Source organism: Bacillus rossius, chromosome 15, assembly GCF_032445375.1.
Source record: "Bacillus rossius redtenbacheri isolate Brsri chromosome 15, Brsri_v3, whole genome shotgun sequence".
Taxonomy (NCBI): domain Eukaryota; kingdom Metazoa; phylum Arthropoda; class Insecta; order Phasmatodea; family Bacillidae; genus Bacillus; species Bacillus rossius.
The window spans coordinates 4,993,691-5,014,874 of NC_086342.1; the positions used below are offsets into that span (position 1 = coordinate 4,993,691).

The 21,184-nt window shown below is 38.4% G+C and overlaps 1 protein-coding gene across 3 annotated transcripts in view; it reads right to left on the reverse strand.

Annotated features, from left to right (window-relative positions):
- The window catches only part of LOC134539353 (structural maintenance of chromosomes protein 1A), a 37,374-nt gene extending 17,868 nt beyond the window's left edge, over nucleotides 1-19,506 (reverse strand). Inside the window, exons 1-12 of one of the 3 annotated variants that reach the window (XM_063381327.1) lie at nucleotides 19,225-19,305; nucleotides 16,462-16,591; nucleotides 16,259-16,379; nucleotides 15,734-15,833; nucleotides 15,141-15,289; nucleotides 14,843-15,011; nucleotides 12,324-12,536; nucleotides 8,864-9,115; nucleotides 6,562-6,779; nucleotides 3,163-3,376; nucleotides 2,100-2,311; nucleotides 650-815 (exon numbers count right to left, since the gene is read on the reverse strand). In XM_063381327.1, coding sequence (XP_063237397.1) covers nucleotides 650-815; nucleotides 2,100-2,311; nucleotides 3,163-3,376; nucleotides 6,562-6,779; nucleotides 8,864-9,115; nucleotides 12,324-12,536; nucleotides 14,843-15,011; nucleotides 15,141-15,289; nucleotides 15,734-15,833; nucleotides 16,259-16,365 — 1,800 coding nt within the window. In that variant the 5' untranslated portion in view covers nucleotides 16,366-16,379; nucleotides 16,462-16,591; nucleotides 19,225-19,305. Of the gene's footprint in view, nucleotides 1-649; nucleotides 816-2,099; nucleotides 2,312-3,162; nucleotides 3,377-6,561; nucleotides 6,780-8,863; nucleotides 9,116-12,323; nucleotides 12,537-14,842; nucleotides 15,012-15,140; nucleotides 15,290-15,733; nucleotides 15,834-16,258; nucleotides 16,380-16,461; nucleotides 16,592-19,224 lie in introns of all 3 variants that reach the window. The other 2 variants (XM_063381325.1, XM_063381324.1) reach the window with 2 other exon arrangements.
- Nucleotides 19,507-21,184: the final 1,678 nt, after the last annotated feature.

Below are 21,184 nucleotides of genomic sequence, written 5' to 3' on the forward strand. Positions count from 1 at the left end.
ATAATATGATGTATTAAAGAAAGATATGTAAATTAAATAATTAACACAGTGACATTAAAAGAATTTCGAGATTTTGAGAGGTTAAACTATAATTACGAATTTCGTCTTATAGCAAACTATAAACTAAAAATAATTACATACCTACAAGAAAAAAAGTCTTGGCTATTTATTGGAGAAAAAATTATTTTGTTTGCTGAAACTGAGATTTCCCTGTGGCCTGCAGTTTATTACGATTGAGTTGGAGAATCGAATATGTTTTAGTTGTCATATTTTAAAGTATTTATCATTAATTAAGTTTACATAATTATAAAAATTTCAATCTCAGTGTAATAAATAATTGCCAGTATTTACTGTTAGAAAAAAGAGAACACACATTATTTTTAAATTAATCAGTTATTTTTAATTATTCTGTGCTTAATATTCAGAATCTGATTCATATCTCAAATATTGACAGGGATTCAAATCGGATTTGAACCAAACTGAAAATCAAGGATTCGCACATCCCTGGTCACAACTTTAATTTTTTTTATACTTATTATGTTTATTCGTCAAGATTTTATTTTTAATGTTTATTGGACTACTTTAAATTATATTTTAATTGGGCACCTCTTCAAAAATTGAACACCAACATTAACGCCTCACGACTTACGTCGTATCTGTTCTTGTCCATTTCGTAGGCCACTTTCATGGCGTCCTCTGGGGTCTCGCACACGAGGGCGTTGTTCGTGGCAAACAGCACGGCTCGCTTGATCTCCATCGGGGAGTAGTGGAGCACGTCGAACAGCAGCTTCACGTTCTTGGGCTCTTTGATGTTCCTGCACGGCACACCCCCTATGATTATCGATACTGGTATTTCTCCTTGAAACCGACGCCAATAAGGGTAACTCTACATAATTTTTGTACACAAAAACTAAAAGTTATTTAAAATTGTATTTACTTCCCCACAGATTTCTAACACACTCTCTCTCTCTCTCTCTCTCTCTCTCTCTCTCTCTCTCTCTCTCTATATATATATATATATATATATATATATATATATATATATATATATATATATATATAATGTTAAGCAAAAATAATTCATCCCCCAGTAATTAAAAAGCAATACCCATACCATACAGGATCAAATGAGGTCACTGAAAAAGAAAGAATTAATGGTATGGCCATGAGCAGAGATTGAAAGAGAGGCTGCCTAGGAAAATGACGGATTGGAAGTACATGAAAGGAAGGACCCAAGGAGGTTGTGGGAAGAGCAGACAGCTACAGGAGTGCAGTAGAGAGGAAAAGAATGGAACAGCGTGAAGGAGGAATGGTGGAGAGACGGAGGGAGATGGAAACATTTTATTTTGCTGGCCCAGCCATATGCAGGAAGCAGGTGGTAATAATAATAATGATGATGATGATAACCTATAAATGTATTTGACTAACAGGCCAAAGGCAACCATGATAAAATATGCAGTACTGAAGTAAAAAAATAATCGTTTAACATTTGTAATGTTTGAATTAAGTGATTAACCAATTATCATCATTCCATAAAAATTATAAAATAACAATGCATAATATTAATATGGAGCATTCATTAAAGCAAACGGAGTGCCACATTTTGATTTTTAAAAGTAACAAACTTTATTCAAGCAAAACATACATTCAAAAGTAAATCTTAGGCTTACACTGTTTTAAAGCTTTGAAACAATCGCAGAAGCTTCACACCGAACACGAGGCTTCGCATCAAAACCGAAACTTCAATTGAAACCAATAGAAAATTTCCCGGCGAAAGTCAAATCAAATATAAAAAAAAAGAGCTTTGATTGATTTGCACGGTTGAAATTTCACACAAGCTTGTTTCAGAGGTGATTTCCACATGATTTTAAGTAGACATTCTCGAAACATTTTCACATTTAATATGTGACTTACAGAATTGAAGTGAGGCAACGAAAACCAAGACACCAGTTAGCGAAAGACTGCTGGAAATCGAAGTGGCATGGCTTCCAGCAACCTATTGTTTATTTCGTAACTTTTTCACATCTGCAACAACCAATCTTACAGGGTGACCCTCGCGACCCGCTGGGATCGGGGAGAGACGGGGAGGGAACGGGCACCTGAGCCGCTCCTTCAGGGGCTTGGCCTGGATGTAGTCGAGCGGCAGGAACGTCTCGGGCTCCAGCATCTGCTCCTTGAGGTACTGGATGCACTGGCGGGCGGTCTTCTCCGTGTCCACGACGATGGCCTCCATGTACTTGCCCAGCACCTTGGTGATGGCCACGTTGTAGCGCTTGTGGATGGGCTGGCACATGTTGATCATGCGGTCAAACTGCGGCAACAACCACGCCTCTCAGGAACACACTCCACACACACGTCACCGGCTCAGGAGTCGGGCGGGGAAACAGTTCTCCAGCGTATTTAGTACAACTTAATACATTCTAAATAAATAATATTATTAAAATTATTTATGTGCTTACCTATTTTTGTTTTTTTGGTTACGACATTTTCAGTATAAGCAGACAAACGTTACAATTCATAACACATGATTATCAACAATTCACGCTATTTAATTAGTAACTACTAAGAAAAGAAAAATACAGCAATTACAGTATGGCACTGCATTCCCCCCTCTAATTGAAACAGAAGTTGTTTACAATCACCAAATATTTAAAAAAGTGGGCAGATTTTGGTTAGAGATGATACGCAGTAAAAACTTACGAATAAGGATCCACTTGGCCAACCTGTAACATTTTACATTCCTCTCAATTCAAACTTTGCCCTCGTTTCCCTGGCTTACCCTATGCTTGCAATGCATTACGTTCACATCAATTACATCACGAGTATAATGCTTCCCTGATTTACAGTGATAAAAGAGTTTCTTTCGAGGTACTACTGGCTCGCTGTAGGAAAGGTTTTGATGGAGATTAGAAACTGACGAAAACTAGCTTCAACTGCGCAGCTTAGGTTCCCCCCCTTCCTTCTTTGCGACAGAGAGGGGAGTGACCAAGTGACGGAAATTCTCCGTCGCAAAGAAGGGAAGGGGGGAACATAAGCTGCGCAGTTGAAGCTAGTTTTCGTCAGTTTCTAATCTCCATCAAAACCTTTCCTACAGCGAGCTGGTAGTAAGTCCGCATACTGCACATGTATTCTGGGAACTGGGAACTGACGGTAGAGCCTCACCACGCCCGGGTACAGCCTCTTGAAGTTCTCGACGATCTCCTGCTTCTTCTTGCGGCGGGAGTCCTCGTGCTTGTCGACGCGGGCGTCCCCCAGCTGCTCCACCACCGTCTCCAGCTCCTTCTGCAGCTCCTGCACGCGCTCCTTGGAGGTGCCCACGTCCGTCTGCAGCTCCTCCCGCAGCCGCTTCTGGTCCTCCAGCGCCGCCTCGCTGGTCCTGGCCACACGCCCCCGCACGTTCCCAGGGCCGGCGATAGCAACTCACCTCTTACCGGCAGCCAATTTATAACTAATATCACGGCAAGACACGAATGAATTAATAAAAAAAATATATTACAGTAATTACATTGATCTCTTTTTTTTTTGGCATCGAAACCAATACATACCGATCGAAATGATTTCGCTGTTTCGTTTCGTGACAGACTATAATGCAAAAAAGGTTCACCTGTTTTCGCTGCTTCAGCGATTGGGCCACAGATTAACTGAAGGGACCCTCCAGGCTAGAGACCGGGAAAAATTTGCGTGTTCGATGAACTATCAGGATAGACTCCAATATCCTCTACACACTCGGGAAAATGCCAACTATACATTAGCTGCTGACTTGTGAGTCGTCTCGACTGGGTAACCTGTGATTCGACACTTCTATGAGTGAGAGTCTCTAATTGGCCCTCAGTCCTCCAAGATTAACAGAGAACCAATGGCAGAAGCCGCACTAACGTATTATTTGACTTTTAGCATAACACGAAATGAACCCGCGAATTTTTCAGGTCTCTAACTATAATGCAAAAGTTTTACTTGTTTCCTTTGAATATATATACTGTATAGAAGTCGCGAGTGGATAGGATTTACTCTACGTTTTTCAGGAGCGTATGATGAGCAGCTTGGGAACTTCACTGCTGCAGTGCGCTGCCGTAACACCCTGCACCGTCTCAGGTTGTTATTTGCACGTTAGATGCGCAGCACTGTCGCCCGCTGTCATTTCCCCCCCCCCCCCCCCACCAATCAATCACTGCAGCTCAAGGTCATTCAACGGGACGGTGAAGGGGTGTTTGAAGAGTTCGACACTTGTCCGCTAGGGACCACCACAAGTCGATGCCCTAGAGATGGTGGCGATTGCGGGCGGTGAATTACCCAACTACCTCAAACCGTATTAGAAATTTTAACCTGGGCTGGCGACTTCTATACAGTGTTTATATTCAAAGATACAGGCGAACTAGGCAACCGCCCAGGGCGCCAAGTAGCTGGGGGCGGCGCAGCACGACACACAACAGCTCATACAACATGTTCAACGATTATTGAAACTAGATGAAAATGGATTTTTGTAACAGTTTGGAATGTTTACATTGATGTAAGTAATTATTTAAAGTCCACGGTGACCTGTTTATGATTTGTAATAAGTAAAAAAATAAAAAAAAAAAAAACACAAGCCTGCTTACATTTGTTCGTTGACAAAATATTTAGGCTTACGTGATGTATTTTGAGGCAAGGACAATTATTTTTGGGGTGTCCGGCGGGGGGTAGGGGGGGGGCATTAAGGTTTTTTCGCCTAGGGTGGCAATTTATCTTGCACCGGCCCTGATCACATCACAACTTTTTTACATTTTCCACGAGGATCTCCACCAATATTCATGCACTCACCCCATCAAGAGCCGTGTAGATTTTCTTTGCCTTTTATTTATCTTATTTATTTATTTCAATTTTGTAATAAAAATAATTTTTGTTTTATCTTTGTATCAGAGATACTTTATTACATTTGTCCCAGTTATTAATTTTTAATGTATTTTTTCTTAAATGTCATTATGAAATAATATAAAAAATTTTGGGAGATTTTATACTTCCACAAATTTTTCAGATCTGCAAAAAGTACCCCTTTGTAGTGGATAGGAACACGTGAGATGTCATCAGTAAATATATTAAAAAGTAAGAGCAAAAAGGGTACCACTTGTGGTTCGCCGGAACTAGAACTACTTTACCAAACTGTCACTTAGACCAAATTTAGATAGTTTGTCGAGCAGAATAACATGGTAAGCTGTATCAAAAGCTTTTGCTATATCAAAATAACATGCATCGACCTGACTCTCCATTCGCGACTTCATCGTAGATGGGGTTTAGAAAAGTAATGAGATTAGTATATTAAATTGCTAAACACATCCACAATATGCTTAACGTCAATCAGAAGAAGAGGTGGATAAAAACCAAGATAGGTAAATTTTTAAACATTTAAAAATAAAATAAAATAATTCATGACCTAACCAGGAATGAATCCAGGACGCGTTATGTTTCTCCACTGAGCCAAGCAGTGACTATTTAGAATTAAGAATATTTACTTGAAATATTTACAGTAGAACCTCGATGATACGTTCCCGTTTCATACATTTTCCCGTGTCATACGCCGATTAATTTTGGTCCCGCCGAAAGTACTATATTTAGGATGGTTTACTTTCCCGGAACATACACTTATAAAATCACGAATTTCCCGTTTCATACGTTTTTACGAAGCGGAAAGTCCTAAAATTCACAAATTTTTTTGTTATATTCCTCCTGAAAAAATACGTTTTAATTATTTTATTTTGAAAAACGTTCATTGTTCACCTTTGCCAACAAGAAAATAACTTTATTACACCATAGATATGGATAGTATCAGGAAGACTGTGCACCTCGCTACTAGCATCTATGGGCAGCACCAAGCGAGACTAGTGGCGCAAACTAGCAATGATTATGAAAATGATGCACGTGCTTTACCAAGGCACGGATCTCATATTTTGTGCATTCATTAATATTTGAACTGAATATAGCCATTTGTTATTGTTTTCTTACGATCGGATTGTTTTGTATTTTACGTTTCTCAAGTTAAAATTTTATTGAAAATTGTTCTTCTGCATAAAGTTGTTTGTAAAATGAAACAAACAAGCAAAAATTTCTAATTTTCTTTTTACAATAGCCTAATTTTTTTATTTCTAATTTAGGCTTGGTGACCTTCCCCCCCCCCCCCACCCCCCCCTTTCAAAAAAAGGACTGCTTTACTTGATTATGGACTGTAGTTTACATTTCTGGTGGTTTTATTATATGTATATATAATGATGAATTCATATCTTTCATTAATATAAAGCAATTATTTACACATTATGTATTTAAGTTTAATCTGACATTGTGCTGGTATGCTAGATTGAAATTTTTTTTTATTATTGCCATTCCCTTTTCATACACTTTCCCGCATCATACACCATTTTTGTGCCCTCCGTTGAAAAGTGTATGACAGGGGTTCTACTGTATGTGACATGCATAGAGAAAATAAACTCGACTGCATGATAACAAAGGTCTCCGCAAAAAAATTAACATTTTTACAAAATCTTAAAAAAAAAAAAAATGGTAGAAGGTTGGACAGGTCGCCGTCAGACTCACTTGATGTGCTCGGTGAGCTTCTCTATCCTCTTCTGCGCCTCCTCCTTCTCGTGGCCCTTCTGCCGCAGCCGGTTCTCGATCTCCGTCTTCTTGCGGAACTCGTTGTCCAGGCGGTCCTGGTCCGACTTCTGCTCGCGGTTCACCGAGTCCAGCTGCTGCAGGTACATGGCCGAGCGCTTGGCCGCCTCTTCCTTCAGGCGGTGGTACTCTTGGACCTGCTTGAGTCCGGGACAGAGGCGCCCAACGCCTCTTTTATTAATACATTATCGCCTGGCGGGCCGGCTCACGTGGGCTGTCCTTCGCTCCCTCCGAGCTCCGGCACAAAGCACGCTTACCACAATGTCAAACATCAAAACACTCAAACTTGCTACATAGACCAAAGTAATTTAAACTGAAAAAAAAATATAAAGGAAACAACCCTTTAATGAGCTATGAAATAAAACTGACTTTGAAAATAAACAAACGTGTATTTTTTTGTCATTATAAGCCAGTAATTACCAAGTGCTACACAGAGTACAAAATTTTATAATTTGAAGCCTCATGTGTTTTTTTTTTTGACATTTGGAACATGATACAATACTGCTTGGTGCCAATGGTTATTTTTTTTTTGCTCGTGACCAGCAAGCAACTAAAACAAAAACTGTCAACGGAAGTTTCCGCTTTCGGACTTGCTGATTTTTTTTTTAACGGTGCGTGTATCGAGTGAAAATAAAGTAAAAGAGGACAATTTGGAAAACAGAAGACGTTCTTTGACAAGTGTCTAAATCAGTGCTGTTAAAATCATGAGTGATTATTAGAAACATAAACTTTATGAAAAATGAATGAATGACTTGGGACTTAAAGTAGATGAGAATAGATCATTAATGGAAGTACATAATAGTGAAAATGAGAGTACCCCCCCCAAAAAAAAAAGAAAAAAGAAATTGCCTTATTGGAGTTGACAATTATTAAGCAACAATTTTTTTTTTTAAATATTATTGAAAATTTACCTTTGCTGAAGCAGAGAGCACACAATAGATTTTCTGAGTCTTTGCATGTGTGTGTGTGTGCAGTGTATTGTTAGGATTGTGAAGTTCGGCATGATGGCAGATGAATTTGTAAAAATCCGCATCTCTAACTATGCATTAATGGTAAAAGGATTGGTGGGGACAAGGTGAACAATATACGTATAGTGACAAGATTATATGGTGAATTGTGATAAAACAAACAAAAACAAATAAAAAACCCACACACACACACCAATAAACATGTCATTACACCGTACAACATGAAGCAACAAAATATAACTGAAATCATATAATTAACCAACATTTATGACCGAAAATTATCTTATTTCACAAAAACTTAATCTTTCAATACAGTGAATTCTATAAATCTAATTTATTCAGCAGGGAATTTTCAACCAAAATGTACGTACTAAAAAGATATGAAAAATGTACTTTTTCTAATCTTGCAATTGTTATAAGTAACTCAGTTTAACATTATGACTGTACATTTCAAACACATACACACTTGTCAATTTATTTTTAGAGTTCCAAATAGTTAAACATGGTTATGTTGCAAAAGTGCAATACACTTTAGTTGAAATCATTTAAGAGCCATATTTGTTTAACAACATGCTACAGTTATGAATTAACAGAATTCATAAAAAATAAAAACGATGAAACAGAAAACTTCTATTTTCAAAAATGAACTTGGCCTAAGGATGAAACCGTACAATCTCGTCCCCAAACACACAAAACTGAGAGAACCACACACACACACACACACACATGAACGGGACAAGAAGGGGGCTATTTTCAAAAATGAAATTGGCCTAAAAACGAAACCGTAAAATCTCGTCCCCAACAACGCAAAACTGAGAGAACCACACGCACACATGAATAGGGCAAGAAGGGGACTATTTTCAAAAATGAAATTGTCCTAAGAATGAAACCATAAAATCTCGTCCCCAACAACGCAAAACTGAGAGAACCACACACACACATGAATAGGACAAGAAGGGGGCTATTTTCAAAAATGAAATCGTCCTGAGAATGAAACCGTACAATCTTGTCCCCAACATCGTAAAGCTGAGAGAACCACACACGCACATGAATAGGTCAATAAAGGTGCTATTTTCAAAAATGAAATCGGCCTGAGAACGAAACCGTACAATCTCTTCCCCAACAACGTAAAACTGAGAGAACCACACACACACACATGAACGGGACAAGAAGGGGGCTGAGGATGAAACCGCACAATCTCGTCCCCAAGAGAACCGCACGCGCACACACACGAACGGGACAGGAAAGTGGCCAACCTGAACGTCCTCGAGGTGCACGTCGCGGCCCTGGCTCTGCGACTCGCCCGCCACCATCTCCTCGTACTCCTTCTTCTTCTGGTCCACCTCGGCCAGCTCGTCCTCCAGCTCGCGGATGTCCTGCTCGTGGGCCGAGTCCGCCTTCTTCGCCTGCGCCAGCGACTTGCGCGCCGACTCCAGCTTCTTCTGGATGTGCGTCACCCGCTCCTTCGACTTGATGAACGTCGGCCGCTTCTTGTTCATCTCCACCTCCTGCGCATACACCGTCACCGTCGCTAATCCTCCGAACTTGTATATTTGCTTTCGAAAAATAAAACAAACTTAACTGAACTTTGGGTTTAATATGAAGTTTAAATCCTCGGAAGAGAAATTTAAATTTTCTTCCAACAATCTGTATTTGTGGGAAAAATAATATTTGCTTTCGAAAAATAAAAACAAACTCAACTAAACTTTGGGTTTAATATGAAGTCTAAATACTTGGAATTTGTATTTGTAGTGAAATTGGACGGTCTCCGGGTAAAAGTTGACAAGCCAAGAATTCACTTTTTGCAGGAGAAACTAAAAACTCTATTAGATAAAAATTGAATTTAAAAATACTTAAATTTTTCTTGCATCATTCTTTTATTTACCAACATATTTACCAACGTAGTTGCCAATGATTTAAAAATGCATTACATATTCTAAGTATACTTAAGAGTTTAAGTGTCTTGTTGACTAAAAATCACCAAAATGTGACTTGTTACCTTTTACCTGGAGACCGTCCAATTACCGTATTGGCCCGAATATAAGGCGACCCCGAATATAAGGCGACCTGCAGTTTCAGGAGGCCAAACAAATGTAAAAATAATTTTTGGTAGAAATTAATGTGAAAATTCATTAGACATACATTTTGTGTTGATAAATCGTTTTTGCATTTATGTATAACAATTAATTTATATTTATCACTTTACTTATTTAAAATAAGTTTGAATGGCCTACCCTAAAAGTCAAAAGAAAACAATTAGAAAATATTTACACTTTTAAATATTACACTAGAAATTTTTTCGTGTTTACTCTAATGAAGCTGCATAATTGTCATCTTCAGAGCTGTTTATTTGTCTAGAGCTCGTTCCCCGCCGTTCCACCCATGTGTGATTGTTGATTTTTCACAGTTTACTGTATCTACGAATTTAAAATTTTTACAATGGCTATTAATCACTCTTAAAATACAGCATTTAACTTTCCGTTTGACTTAAGCTACGTATTACCACAGAACAAGGTGTATTACTATTTAGTAGTGTGTTTAACGTAAAAAAAGCAAACAAATAATGCATCTTGCCGGAACAAAACAAGTGGCTAGCTGACATGATGAAGCATACGGCCATGAATAACTTCGGTTACGTGACCGCGTATATTTGTCCATATTACTCTCTGACAGAGAGAGTCTGTTCTATGAATTTGAAAGAATAATCTATTATAATTATGAAAGGTTTTTACATAAATAAAGAGTGGATTATTAAAATAGCTTTTGAAGCAACGTACCAAATTCCTGTTAATATGGCGTCTTCGAGCGTGTTCGGCAATGTTCGTTTTACAACAAAGAAATATTGTGGAAAGACAGTTGGCAGCCGTGAATTTCCATACATTACATCCGAAATGTTTGTAAACGTAAACAATCGTTCTGAAAATAACTGTGATATTTTAGTACAAATATTTCAGTTAAAAATCTGAAGATAAATTACCGTAAATGTTAACACGCGATTGTACACAAAGTACAAATATGAATTGTGAAATAAAAGGTTGCCATTTTGAGATGCTTCAACATTCACGTTTTTACTCAAGAACAAATATTTTAATTTTCAACTTCAAACAATTGTAAATTACTGCAATATTAGGTGGATTTATTGTTTTTACCGTGTGAGGTAACAAAGTTTTAGTTAATATAAAAAATCGTGAACGTTTTGTTAAACAATGTTTCTACTGTAGCTTTCAGCTTGGAACTAATGTTTGCGGTTCTGACGTCTTGGGTGCGAAAATAAGGCGACTTCCAATTTTTGCATCTCTCGTTTATGTAAAAATGGTCGCCTTATATTCGGACCAATACATATTTGCTTTCGAAAAATAAAACAAACTTAACTGAACTTTGGGTTTAATATGAAGTTCAAAACCTCGGAAGAGAAATTTAAATTTTCTTTCAACAATCTGTATTTGTGGTAAAAAAAAATAATTTGCTTTCGAGAAATAAAAACATACTTAAATTAACTTTGGGTTTAAAATGAAGTCTAAATCTACGGAGGAGAAATTTAAAATTTTCTTTCAACAATCTGTATTTGTGGTAAAAAAAAAAAAAAAATATTTGCTTCGAAAAATAAAAACATACTTAAATAAACTTTGGGTTTAATATGAAGTCTAAATCCTCGGAAGAGAAATTTAAATTTTCTTTCAACAATCTGTATTTGTGGTAAAATAATATTTACTTTTGAAAAAAAAAAAAAAAACTCAACTAAACTTTGGGTTTAATATAAAGTCTAAATCCTCACATGAGAAATTTAAATTTTCTTTCAACAATCTGTAATTGTGGTAAAATAATATTTGCTTACGAAAAATAAAAACAAACTTAACTAAACTTTGGGTTTAATATGAAGTCTAAATCCTCCGAAGAGAAATTAAAATTTTCTTTCAACAAACTGTATTTGTGGTAAAAAAAATATTTGCTTTAAAAAATAAAAACAAACTATACTAAACTTTTGGGTTTAATAAGAAGTCTGGTCACATGCAGAACGCCTCAAGCAGCATGGTTCTTTTACTCACCAACAGTAACAACAACCGAGTTACAATGACCACGTTAAAATGCAAGCACAGCGATACAAGCGGCCAGTCGCTAAACAGTTGTTCGTGTGCGACCAAAAAACTGAAGCGAGTCGTCAAATAACAGAACGCAAGTCGGCAAAAAGCTGCTGGAAATCAGGGATGTAACCAGGGAGAGGGGGGCAAATGGAGGCTTGTGTCCCAGGTGCCCATATTGGGAGGGTAATTCTTCGTGTTAAAAGATACATACATGTACATTGTCAATTATTTAAAAATATATATATATATATATATTTTTTTTTCGGCATACTAAACAATTTGCGATTATTAAAACTTCAATGACTGCAAATAAATCTATTGATATACCATCCAAGTTGACTAAAAATATTTGGAATAGCGTACAGTGGGATTAATAATGTCTTGTGGCAATATAAGGTGGTGTTGGGAAAGGTTTTGGTTTATTGGTTTTTGGAAAGATAAAAAAAAAAAAGGTTGGGTGGGGGGGGGGGAGGGGGGGCAAAATGTGTTCTTGCCCTGGGTGGAACCTAGTCTAGTTACGACCCTGCTGGAAATTATACAATTGTGACTTCCAGCATAGTTTGTTGTTAATTTTGGGAATTTTTTTTCATTTTCCTTTATTTTTGCTGATTATTTGGTGAGGGGGCGGACGCACCATCTCGCGCAGGTCCTGCTCCACCTTGGCCAGCTCGCGGCCCAGCTTGCCGCACTCCTTCTTCTTCTCCTTCAGCTGCTCCTCCGCCTTCTCCCGCTTCTTCTCCACCTTCTTCACCTCGTGCTGCTTCTTCTCCAGCTCGCGCTCCAGCCGCTCTATGTCGCGCTCGTTGTGGTACAGCCGGAACAGCTGCAGCTCCACCTGCTTGTCCCCCTGCGAACACAGTCCGAGCTGACACGCCGCTGCACTGCCGAGGGTCCGGCCCCTGACCGCGAGGCTGTGGACTGATTTTTTTTCTTCCTAACCCAAATTAAAGCTAAGCGTGTTGGGGAGGGTTCCGGGTTAGGGAGGGAGACTAAGTGTGTCTCAGGCTGAAGCCCATACTGTTATGACTCGCTCTGAGCACTCTGGCAAACGGCTTCGAGGCTCGCCCTGAGTCAAACACGAGGTGTCAGCAATTTCAACACCGCCAGCGAAACAGCAACGCGGGTCGCCGAAGGCCGACCACCGCTGCGAGAGAAAAGGGGACAACACGGAACATCAACACGGACGCCGACAGAAGGATAAAAACAACAGCCACTGTCGAGAAGGGGCTTCTTCTGGTCACCGGCGACTGGACGGCTGAAGTCGCGACATCGAAACCACGGAGCGCCGTGGTCCTCGGCCGCCGCAGTCCGTCGTCGAGAACCTGCCGCAAGCGCGACCCAGCACAGCATGGGTAAGGAACCTGCCGAGGTGTGGTAGCGAGGCTCCCTGATCATTGTCGGAATTAGGTGATCGCTAAAACTGTAATAGTACGGGTCAGTAAATCAAGTCTCTATATTGAATTGTCTTTCATTCTTAGTCTTGAGCCCCCTATCACCCTGTCTTGGAATAGTAAAGAATTGAGATCATCTTATAGATGAATCATAACAATACGCTCTATTCATGCAGAAGGGGTAGCATGCATCGTGTGCTAAGAGAGGGATTGGCCAGCCATGGCAGCAATTGGAGCCATGACTAACTCCCCTCACTGACTGTACTAGACTAAAACTAGATAAGTTGAGCCCAGGTGAAACCTGCGTAAAACACAGGGAACACCCTGGGCTCTGACATGCGGGATGCAAAAATTTAATGCATTAATATCAAGCAGGAGGCTTACAGGAAAACAGAAGGACAGAAGAGTTGGACAGAGTAGAAAAGAGTCTACCATGCGGGGGGGTTGGGGGCTTGTTGTGGACTGCAGAGCAGTCTTGTCATCGTGCATGGAGAAACTACCAGATCTGAGCGGTGACCAACTGTGACACTTCTCAAATCACTTTTTCACCGAGGAATTTCCATAGACTTATCCAGGGTTCAGGGTAGATTTCCTGACCAATATGAAACTTCCCCGACGTTTTCAGAATGACCTACATGGCGGATACATTATTCCATCATGCATAGAGGAACTATGAGATCTGATCTGTAACCAACCGTTAACACTTCTCAAATCACTTTTTCACTGAGGAATTTCCACGACTTATCCAGGGTTCAGGGTAGATTTCCTGACCAATTTGAAATTTCCCTGACTTTTCAGAATGACTTACATGGCAGATACATTATTCCATCATGTGCAGAGAAACTATGAAGTCTGAGCAGTAACCAACTAACACTTCTCAAATCACTTGTCACTGAGGAATGCCCATGACTTATCCAGGTTTCACAGTAAATTTCCTGACCAATTTAAAACTTCCCCGACTTTTTCAGAATAACTTACATGGCGGTTTACATTATGATAAACAGGGTGTACCACACAAATGTGTGGCAAATTTTACCTGACTTTCTAAATAACCAAAATTACAAAATTTCCTCGACAAATTTTTTCTCTCCCAATAATTGACCTATTTTGCCATTTTTTCTGGAAGAAATTAAGATAATCCAGTCTCCACCATCTCTATAGCTGTACTAATTCAAGCATATGTCATTTTACAGTACATATGTATGACCAACTATGCACTAAAGTACCATCTGGAAAAAAAATATGTGTTAAAGCCTGGGTGATGGCAGACTCAAGCATGGCACTTCTCAAATTACTTGTCACTGAGGAAGATCCATGACTTGTCCAGGTTCCAGAGAAAATTTCCTGACCAATTTAAAACTTCCCTGACTTTTTAGAAAGTGGACACCCTCATAAAGGTGTAATGCAAGTACCTCGAGTGTTTTCGAGATTCTGAATCCCGTGTTTCATGCCCAAAAATTATTTTAAAAAACACACAATTAGCCATATTTACCCTTCTAAAAATAGTTTCTAAATGAAATGTGGAAACAGAACTACTCATCCACACTCAGCGAATTATTAAATGCTTTCCAAAACACACACCACACTTTTTTTTTTCTGCCCACGCAGGTGGGGTCCTTGAATGTCTTTGACCTGGCACATTCGCGGACCACAATCCGATAAGCAATTTTGCCAGATTATCAAAGTCAATATAGTCAGTATACGTAAGAAAAAATTAAAATAAAGTGCGGTGATGTTCAAAACAAGAGAACTGTGGACAAACCAGATCTTCCTTCAGCCTCTGGTACTTTTCCGCCTCCTCCTTCTCCAACTTCGCTTCCTTCCTTTCTGCAGCGATGCCCTTCTTCTTCTGATACGTGAACTGAGTCTCTTCCTCCGCTTTCAGCATTTCCGCTCGGAGGCGCTCGTACTCGTCTTTCAAAGCACCCGATCTGAAACATAGATAGCACTTTTTTTTTTTGCCATCTCACAACAGTACGAAGTAGCCAGTGAAAACTACAAATTAATGGCTAATTACACCTGTAAGAATCACACACACACACACACCACTTTGCACTCACCCACTTATTTCTTCAAACAAAGCTGTTCTCTCTTTTGGATTCTTCATTGCAATGGACTCTACCGCTCCTTGGAAGACGAGGAAATTCTTGGCCTTCGCGTTGATTCCTAGTTTCTCCAGCTCGGACAGATACACCTGGCTGCTGACCGGCTGAAAATCCCAGTTACTTTCACATTAACTGTGAACTTAGGAGGATTTTCTCTCAACTTTTTTAAGTTCTAAACCACATAAAATGAAGTTTAATTAAATAAGACTCACTAGAATCCTCTTTAATAACAAGGTAAGATTTACACTATGCAGCCTGATCGTTCACAAGATAAAAATCCTCATCTTATGACCGAAGAAACCAAAAACAAAATCGATTTCTGAACTAAAGGAGTCCATGACAATTTTTCTTTTCTTTTGCAGAAATTTGGATCTTTCAACACTGTTCCATAGCAATTTCATTGCTCAAAGTAGTTTTTACAGAAGTCGCTGATTCCGACGAACACAATCACAGCCATGATAAAAATATTTTGCCTCAATTACAGTCATGCTATGATTAAGTGAAAGAATAAGGATACAGATCCGCAGTATTCAGAGTCACTAGCCTACCTCTCTATTGAGTCTGTGATCTGAAGAGGAGCCCTGGACACTTCGAGTGAACCGCTTCTCTGTACCATCTTCAAGCTCAAACACTGCAGTCACAGATGCACTAGTCAAAAACATTCCAAACAAAATGATCAGGTATCTGTCTTCTAATTTATAAAAGTTAGGACACAAAAATCAGAGACACAACAATTTTTTTTTTTAAAAATTAGTGTACTTATACTGAAATGAATCAATTTTGCAAGCTATAAAGATAAACTGAACCGTCTAGTCATTTCATAAAAACCAATAAATTGCATCCAAAAATTAATATTGCCGTAAAACGCTTCTTCAAGCGTACCATATCATTTAAGGTACAGCACAAGCTATTGGTCAAAGTGGGATAGGTATAAGATATTAATTTAATTTGAGTACACTTCCATTTCCAATTCACACTACAAAATTTTTTTCTTCATTTAATTGTAATAATTCTCTTTGCAGGAACTTAATGCAGTAAGTACTAACTATTTTAAATAAAAGTTAGATACTTACGATCTGGAAACTGGTTGCCCAATGGAAGCACCGTGAATGAGATCACTTAAACGCTTCACTCGTAAACTGGAAGTCTTCTCCCCCATAACGAAACTGACAGCATCCATGAAATTTGATTTTCCTGAGAATAAAAAAAATCTTTAAAAAAAAAAATATCAGGTATCTAGCTAGCTAACACAGTAAAACACAAAAGGTCAAATTACAAATCAATCCCTGCCCCTGAGGGTGGTGAACATCGCGGGTTGGAGGTCCAGCTCCCAAACAGGTCTGTGTTGACGTGGTTCGAGCCATCTACAATCTTGGAGGTCCAATGTCACAAGGCTCTGTGAACAACTACAGGACAACAAACTGTACCTTGTGACGCCTTGATACCTGTCCTTTCCAAATAAGTTTGTTACTTAAAAAAAAATTGGTTGTCTGTAGTCGGTTTGCGGACGATAGTTTAACGTGACGTCATAACAAAACATTGATGAAATGATTGCATACTTTTATGAATAAAATTGAATAATTTTTATATTAATAATAAAATAATAAATACTTGAAATTATACTAGTAATCAGATTTTTAAAATGCAAGAATAATTAACCTTTATTGGCGAAATTATTGTTCTAATAAGAAATGAAAACCACATTAACTTTTCACTTCACTTTATAAACAGTCAAGTGGAAGAGAGATAGATGCGCTGCAAGCGTACAATGAGCGTAACGGGACACAGCGTAACGTAACAATGTGCGTAATGGGACACAGCATAACGGAACAATGTGCGCAACGGGACACTTTTTCGTGCGTGCAGCCGGCGTTCATCATATTATTAGACGTCACGTCAAAAATGTTATGCTATCGTTCTTATCTTAGATTGACTAAAATAATAAAAGTTGTGCAAAAATTAAAAAAAAAAAAAAGTGAATGAGTTTTTAGTACTCACCAGTGATGTGTGAACATCTAACCTCGGCAACTAGCAAATTTGCATGGCCTTATCTTGCAAATAAACTTATAATACAAAACTCAGGCATAAAATTTCATGAAGAATTCTTTAAATTAATGCAGAGTATGATAAATATAGAAAAATTTTTTTTCAAATATATTTTTTGATGCGAATCACACCCGCCACTAGAATTCGCTATGCAGACCATCGAATCATTTGATGTGTATAGCAAAAGGTTAAACTATATAATGAAACAGCTAAGATAAAAGTCAAAACGACTTGTATAAATATTCAGTTTTTAAATTTTGCTGTATGAAATAAAATAACAAAATTTTAAAAGATAGAATATATTTTTTACACTTCCACAAATACATTATCGCAGTTGCAGTAGTTGCTAACCCACCCTACCAAAATAATATAACTACTACATATTCTAAGGTTGAATGAAAATATTTATATACACACACGTAACATAGCTGTAGGTAACAGAGGTTTTGTGAGATGTCCGGTTGCAAGCAGTCACACTTACTTTTCCTTCAACCTCCCCCTGAACTATTCCATTCCCCCCATCGTTCTTACGATCGAGTTTTTCCCACTCTGTTCTCCTTCTCTCTCTAAAGACTTTTCCGAGTTTTCCCTCCTGCTCTCTCTATCTATCCTGTGTCCCAGTTCTCCTCTCCCACCCCACTGAGTATCTGGTTCATTCTGACATACTTCTCTGTCCGCGGTAAAGTTTCTAGGGTGGCGTTTTTCAACACTACAGTCCTTCCTCTATTTACCCTGAAAACAGCACTTGAAAATTCATACTGGATTCCAAGAAACTTATGTTTATAAGCAAAGTGGTGTATAGACATTAGGGTAGAAAACCAATTAGAATGGAAAACAGTTATACAAGACCATGTCATCTGGAATTTCTTATCTCCGCCCGGTTTAATGAAAAGAGGAAGTTAAAGAGCATAGAATAAAAGTATTTTATGATCAAATTTTTTTTTTAACCCACATCGCCCAACTACATATTTACCTCCTCTAGAATTAAGACACGTCCAAAGCTTTATGAAATGTTATGGAGTAGTAACGAAATGTATTAAGAAAATAAAACGGGATGAACCAAAAAAACCTACTGGCACACGGAAACGTCAGTCACATATTCCATTTACATTCTGAACCGGATCGCCAGGTAAGATGGGAAGCACTACGTGGGGAATAGGTACGTGTTCAGTTTACTTAAATGTGTTTTCCCTCGTAGGTCTAGTTCAACATGTCACATTGTATGATCCAACATTCGCAATAGCACGCAAACAGCACAGACGCACAGAAGTTCAACATACAATATTAGATATGAGCTGCCACATTGGCAAATAGCACGCGCACAGAAAAATAGCACAGGATCGGCGCACAGAAAGTTCTTTAACTTTTAGGTTATTTTCTATGCGCGACCCTGGTGGTAGCCAATCAGCAAACAGTTTAAGTACTACTCTAGTGGGCTTAGAAAAGAACAATTGTCACGAAAGTATTGGTGCTGTTGACTTGAATAGTTTATTGTTTTCAAACACACGATGACATAAAAATGGAAGGCACATTTGATAGCTTTTTGATTGCTGTAATAGAAAGTAAAAATAGATTGTATGACAGGGGATCCGCAGGGTACAAGAATGAAGAAGCTAAATTAAATGCTTGGAAGTCCGTGTATGAATGTGTTAAAGAAGCCGAATTTTAAATAAAGAGTGATATGTATTTTTGAAAGCTCATTGTGTTTTGTATGTAAACTTTGAAGTATTTAAAATATTTCTGGGTTTAACGAAAACCGTACCACAATAAAAACACACGAATCTAAACAAACATAACATAAACAAACCCACTTCAGTGACCAAAATTGCGTGAATGTAGCATCAAGCTCTGTGCTATCTCTGTGCGTGTGTGCTATTTGTGTTCTGTTGCGTGCTATTGCGAATGTAGCCCGGCCTTTAAGATTAAAATCCTTCCTTATTTACAGCAAGGCAAAATGGAAGCAACTGTACAAGCCGACAGATCAATAACATACCTGATCCATTTGGTCCAATGACAGCTGTAAATGATTTCAACGGTCCAATTGTTAAATTTCCTTTGTAAGACTTGAAGTTTTCCACTTCGATGTAGATAAGTACAGCAGGCATTATGAATGTGATCAATAAACAACTTCTATCACATATTATTGAATGATCACTTCTTACAAACTCGCTCCATATTCTTCAAAACATTACACACCAAGGAGGCAAGATGAATAGAAGCAAAATTTGATAGAAGCAGAGACAATCTATACGTGAACAGGATAGAAGTCACAATCAAGGCAACTTCCTATCCTTTGATTTGGCGTGTCTCGTCGGTGTCCCCTTCATTAATATTTGATTAAATGGGAGTTTCATGTAAGAGTAGGTATCATTTTTTTTTAAATATTCTTTCTTTTTAAACGTATGGTAAGGTTTAGGGTTTTTAATTTAATTTGGAAGTTTTGAATGGTTTAAATAATTTAATTAATTAATAGCTGCAATTGGGTACAAAGTGCCCGGTGGCAAGCATTCTCCCTACTTCCCCCTCACTCTCCTTCTGAACTGGTCCACACTCCCAGCCGCCACACACTCCTCCTCCAGCCTATTCCATTCCCCTACTGTCCTCACGACCATCGCATTTTTTCCCCTTTCTGTTCTCCTCCTCTCTTTGAAAACCTTCCTAGTATTTTCCTTCCTACTTCTAGGCATTCCCATTTTGACTTTGCCCCCCAGCTCTCCCCATCCTCCCACTCCACTCAGCTCCTGGTACATCTTGACCAATCTCTCCTTCTGTCTTCTATCCTTTAAGCTCTCCCATCTCATTCCTATCATCATCTCTGTGGTACTGCACTCCCCCTTCACTTCTCTGTCCGTTCTCCTCCACTTGCCCTTCACCCATCTAGCTGCTCTCCTCTGCACCCCCTCCAGCTCCCTCTCAAGAACTGCCGTGTATGGGTCCCACACTGCTGCGGCATACTCCAGCATGGGGCGGACCATAGTTTTATAGGCCTTGTCATGTATGCTGCTGCTTCCCCCCCTGAGCACTCGTCCCAGCATGCCCAGGGCAATAACTTGTAACTTTCCACAATTGTCAGTTTAAGTATTGATCTGAAGAAAATAAAACATACTATTTAACTTTAATTTTATCTACAATCGTTAAGTCAACTGTGTGGTATAGTCAGGGGGTAGCCACGCCTGCATGATTACATGGTAAGTGTGTGAAGCCGTTCTTTTTCCTTCGTTTAATTGTTCAGCCATATTGGTAATACGCCCAAAACATTGGCTGAAACGTAGTGTTTGCAATGTGGAAAGTTTTAAATTTCTTTATTTATTAAAGTTGTTGTTTATAACGATGGAGATTCTAAACCATACATACTAATTATCATTTGACTTTGTCAAGCACCATTTCCGTCTAGTTTTGGGCGTATACAATATGGCGATGTTGAGAGTTAAAAATTGACTTCACCTACATCACAGCAGCCGTCCCCTGACAATTCCTAACTCCGTGGGTGTAGTGGTGACATGCAAGGGCTGATAATCTGCGGGATTGGGGTCGAGACCTAAGACTTTTTTTTTTACATTTGCACTTTAATATTTTCGCAAAATAAAACTATAAATTACGGAAATTAAAATGTTTTAAACAGTTAAATTTCATATTCATGTGATATTCTGAATAAAATAAACATTTACGAAAATTCTGGCAATTAATTATCTATCCTGCTTTTCATTATCAGAAGAAAAAAACATTTTTTTTTTCATTTTCAATAAAATATGTTTTTAACAAAACTTAATATATAACAAACATAAGTATTTTTTTAATACAGTATTAACAACCTCCCGGAAACCAACCAATTTTGTCATAAATGGGTTTTGTATCATAAGTGACAATTATATAGGTAGCTATTCAATAAAGAAGATAAACTAACAAATTTAGATCACAGGGCAGGGTAACTCTCATTATCTCTCTTCCTCACC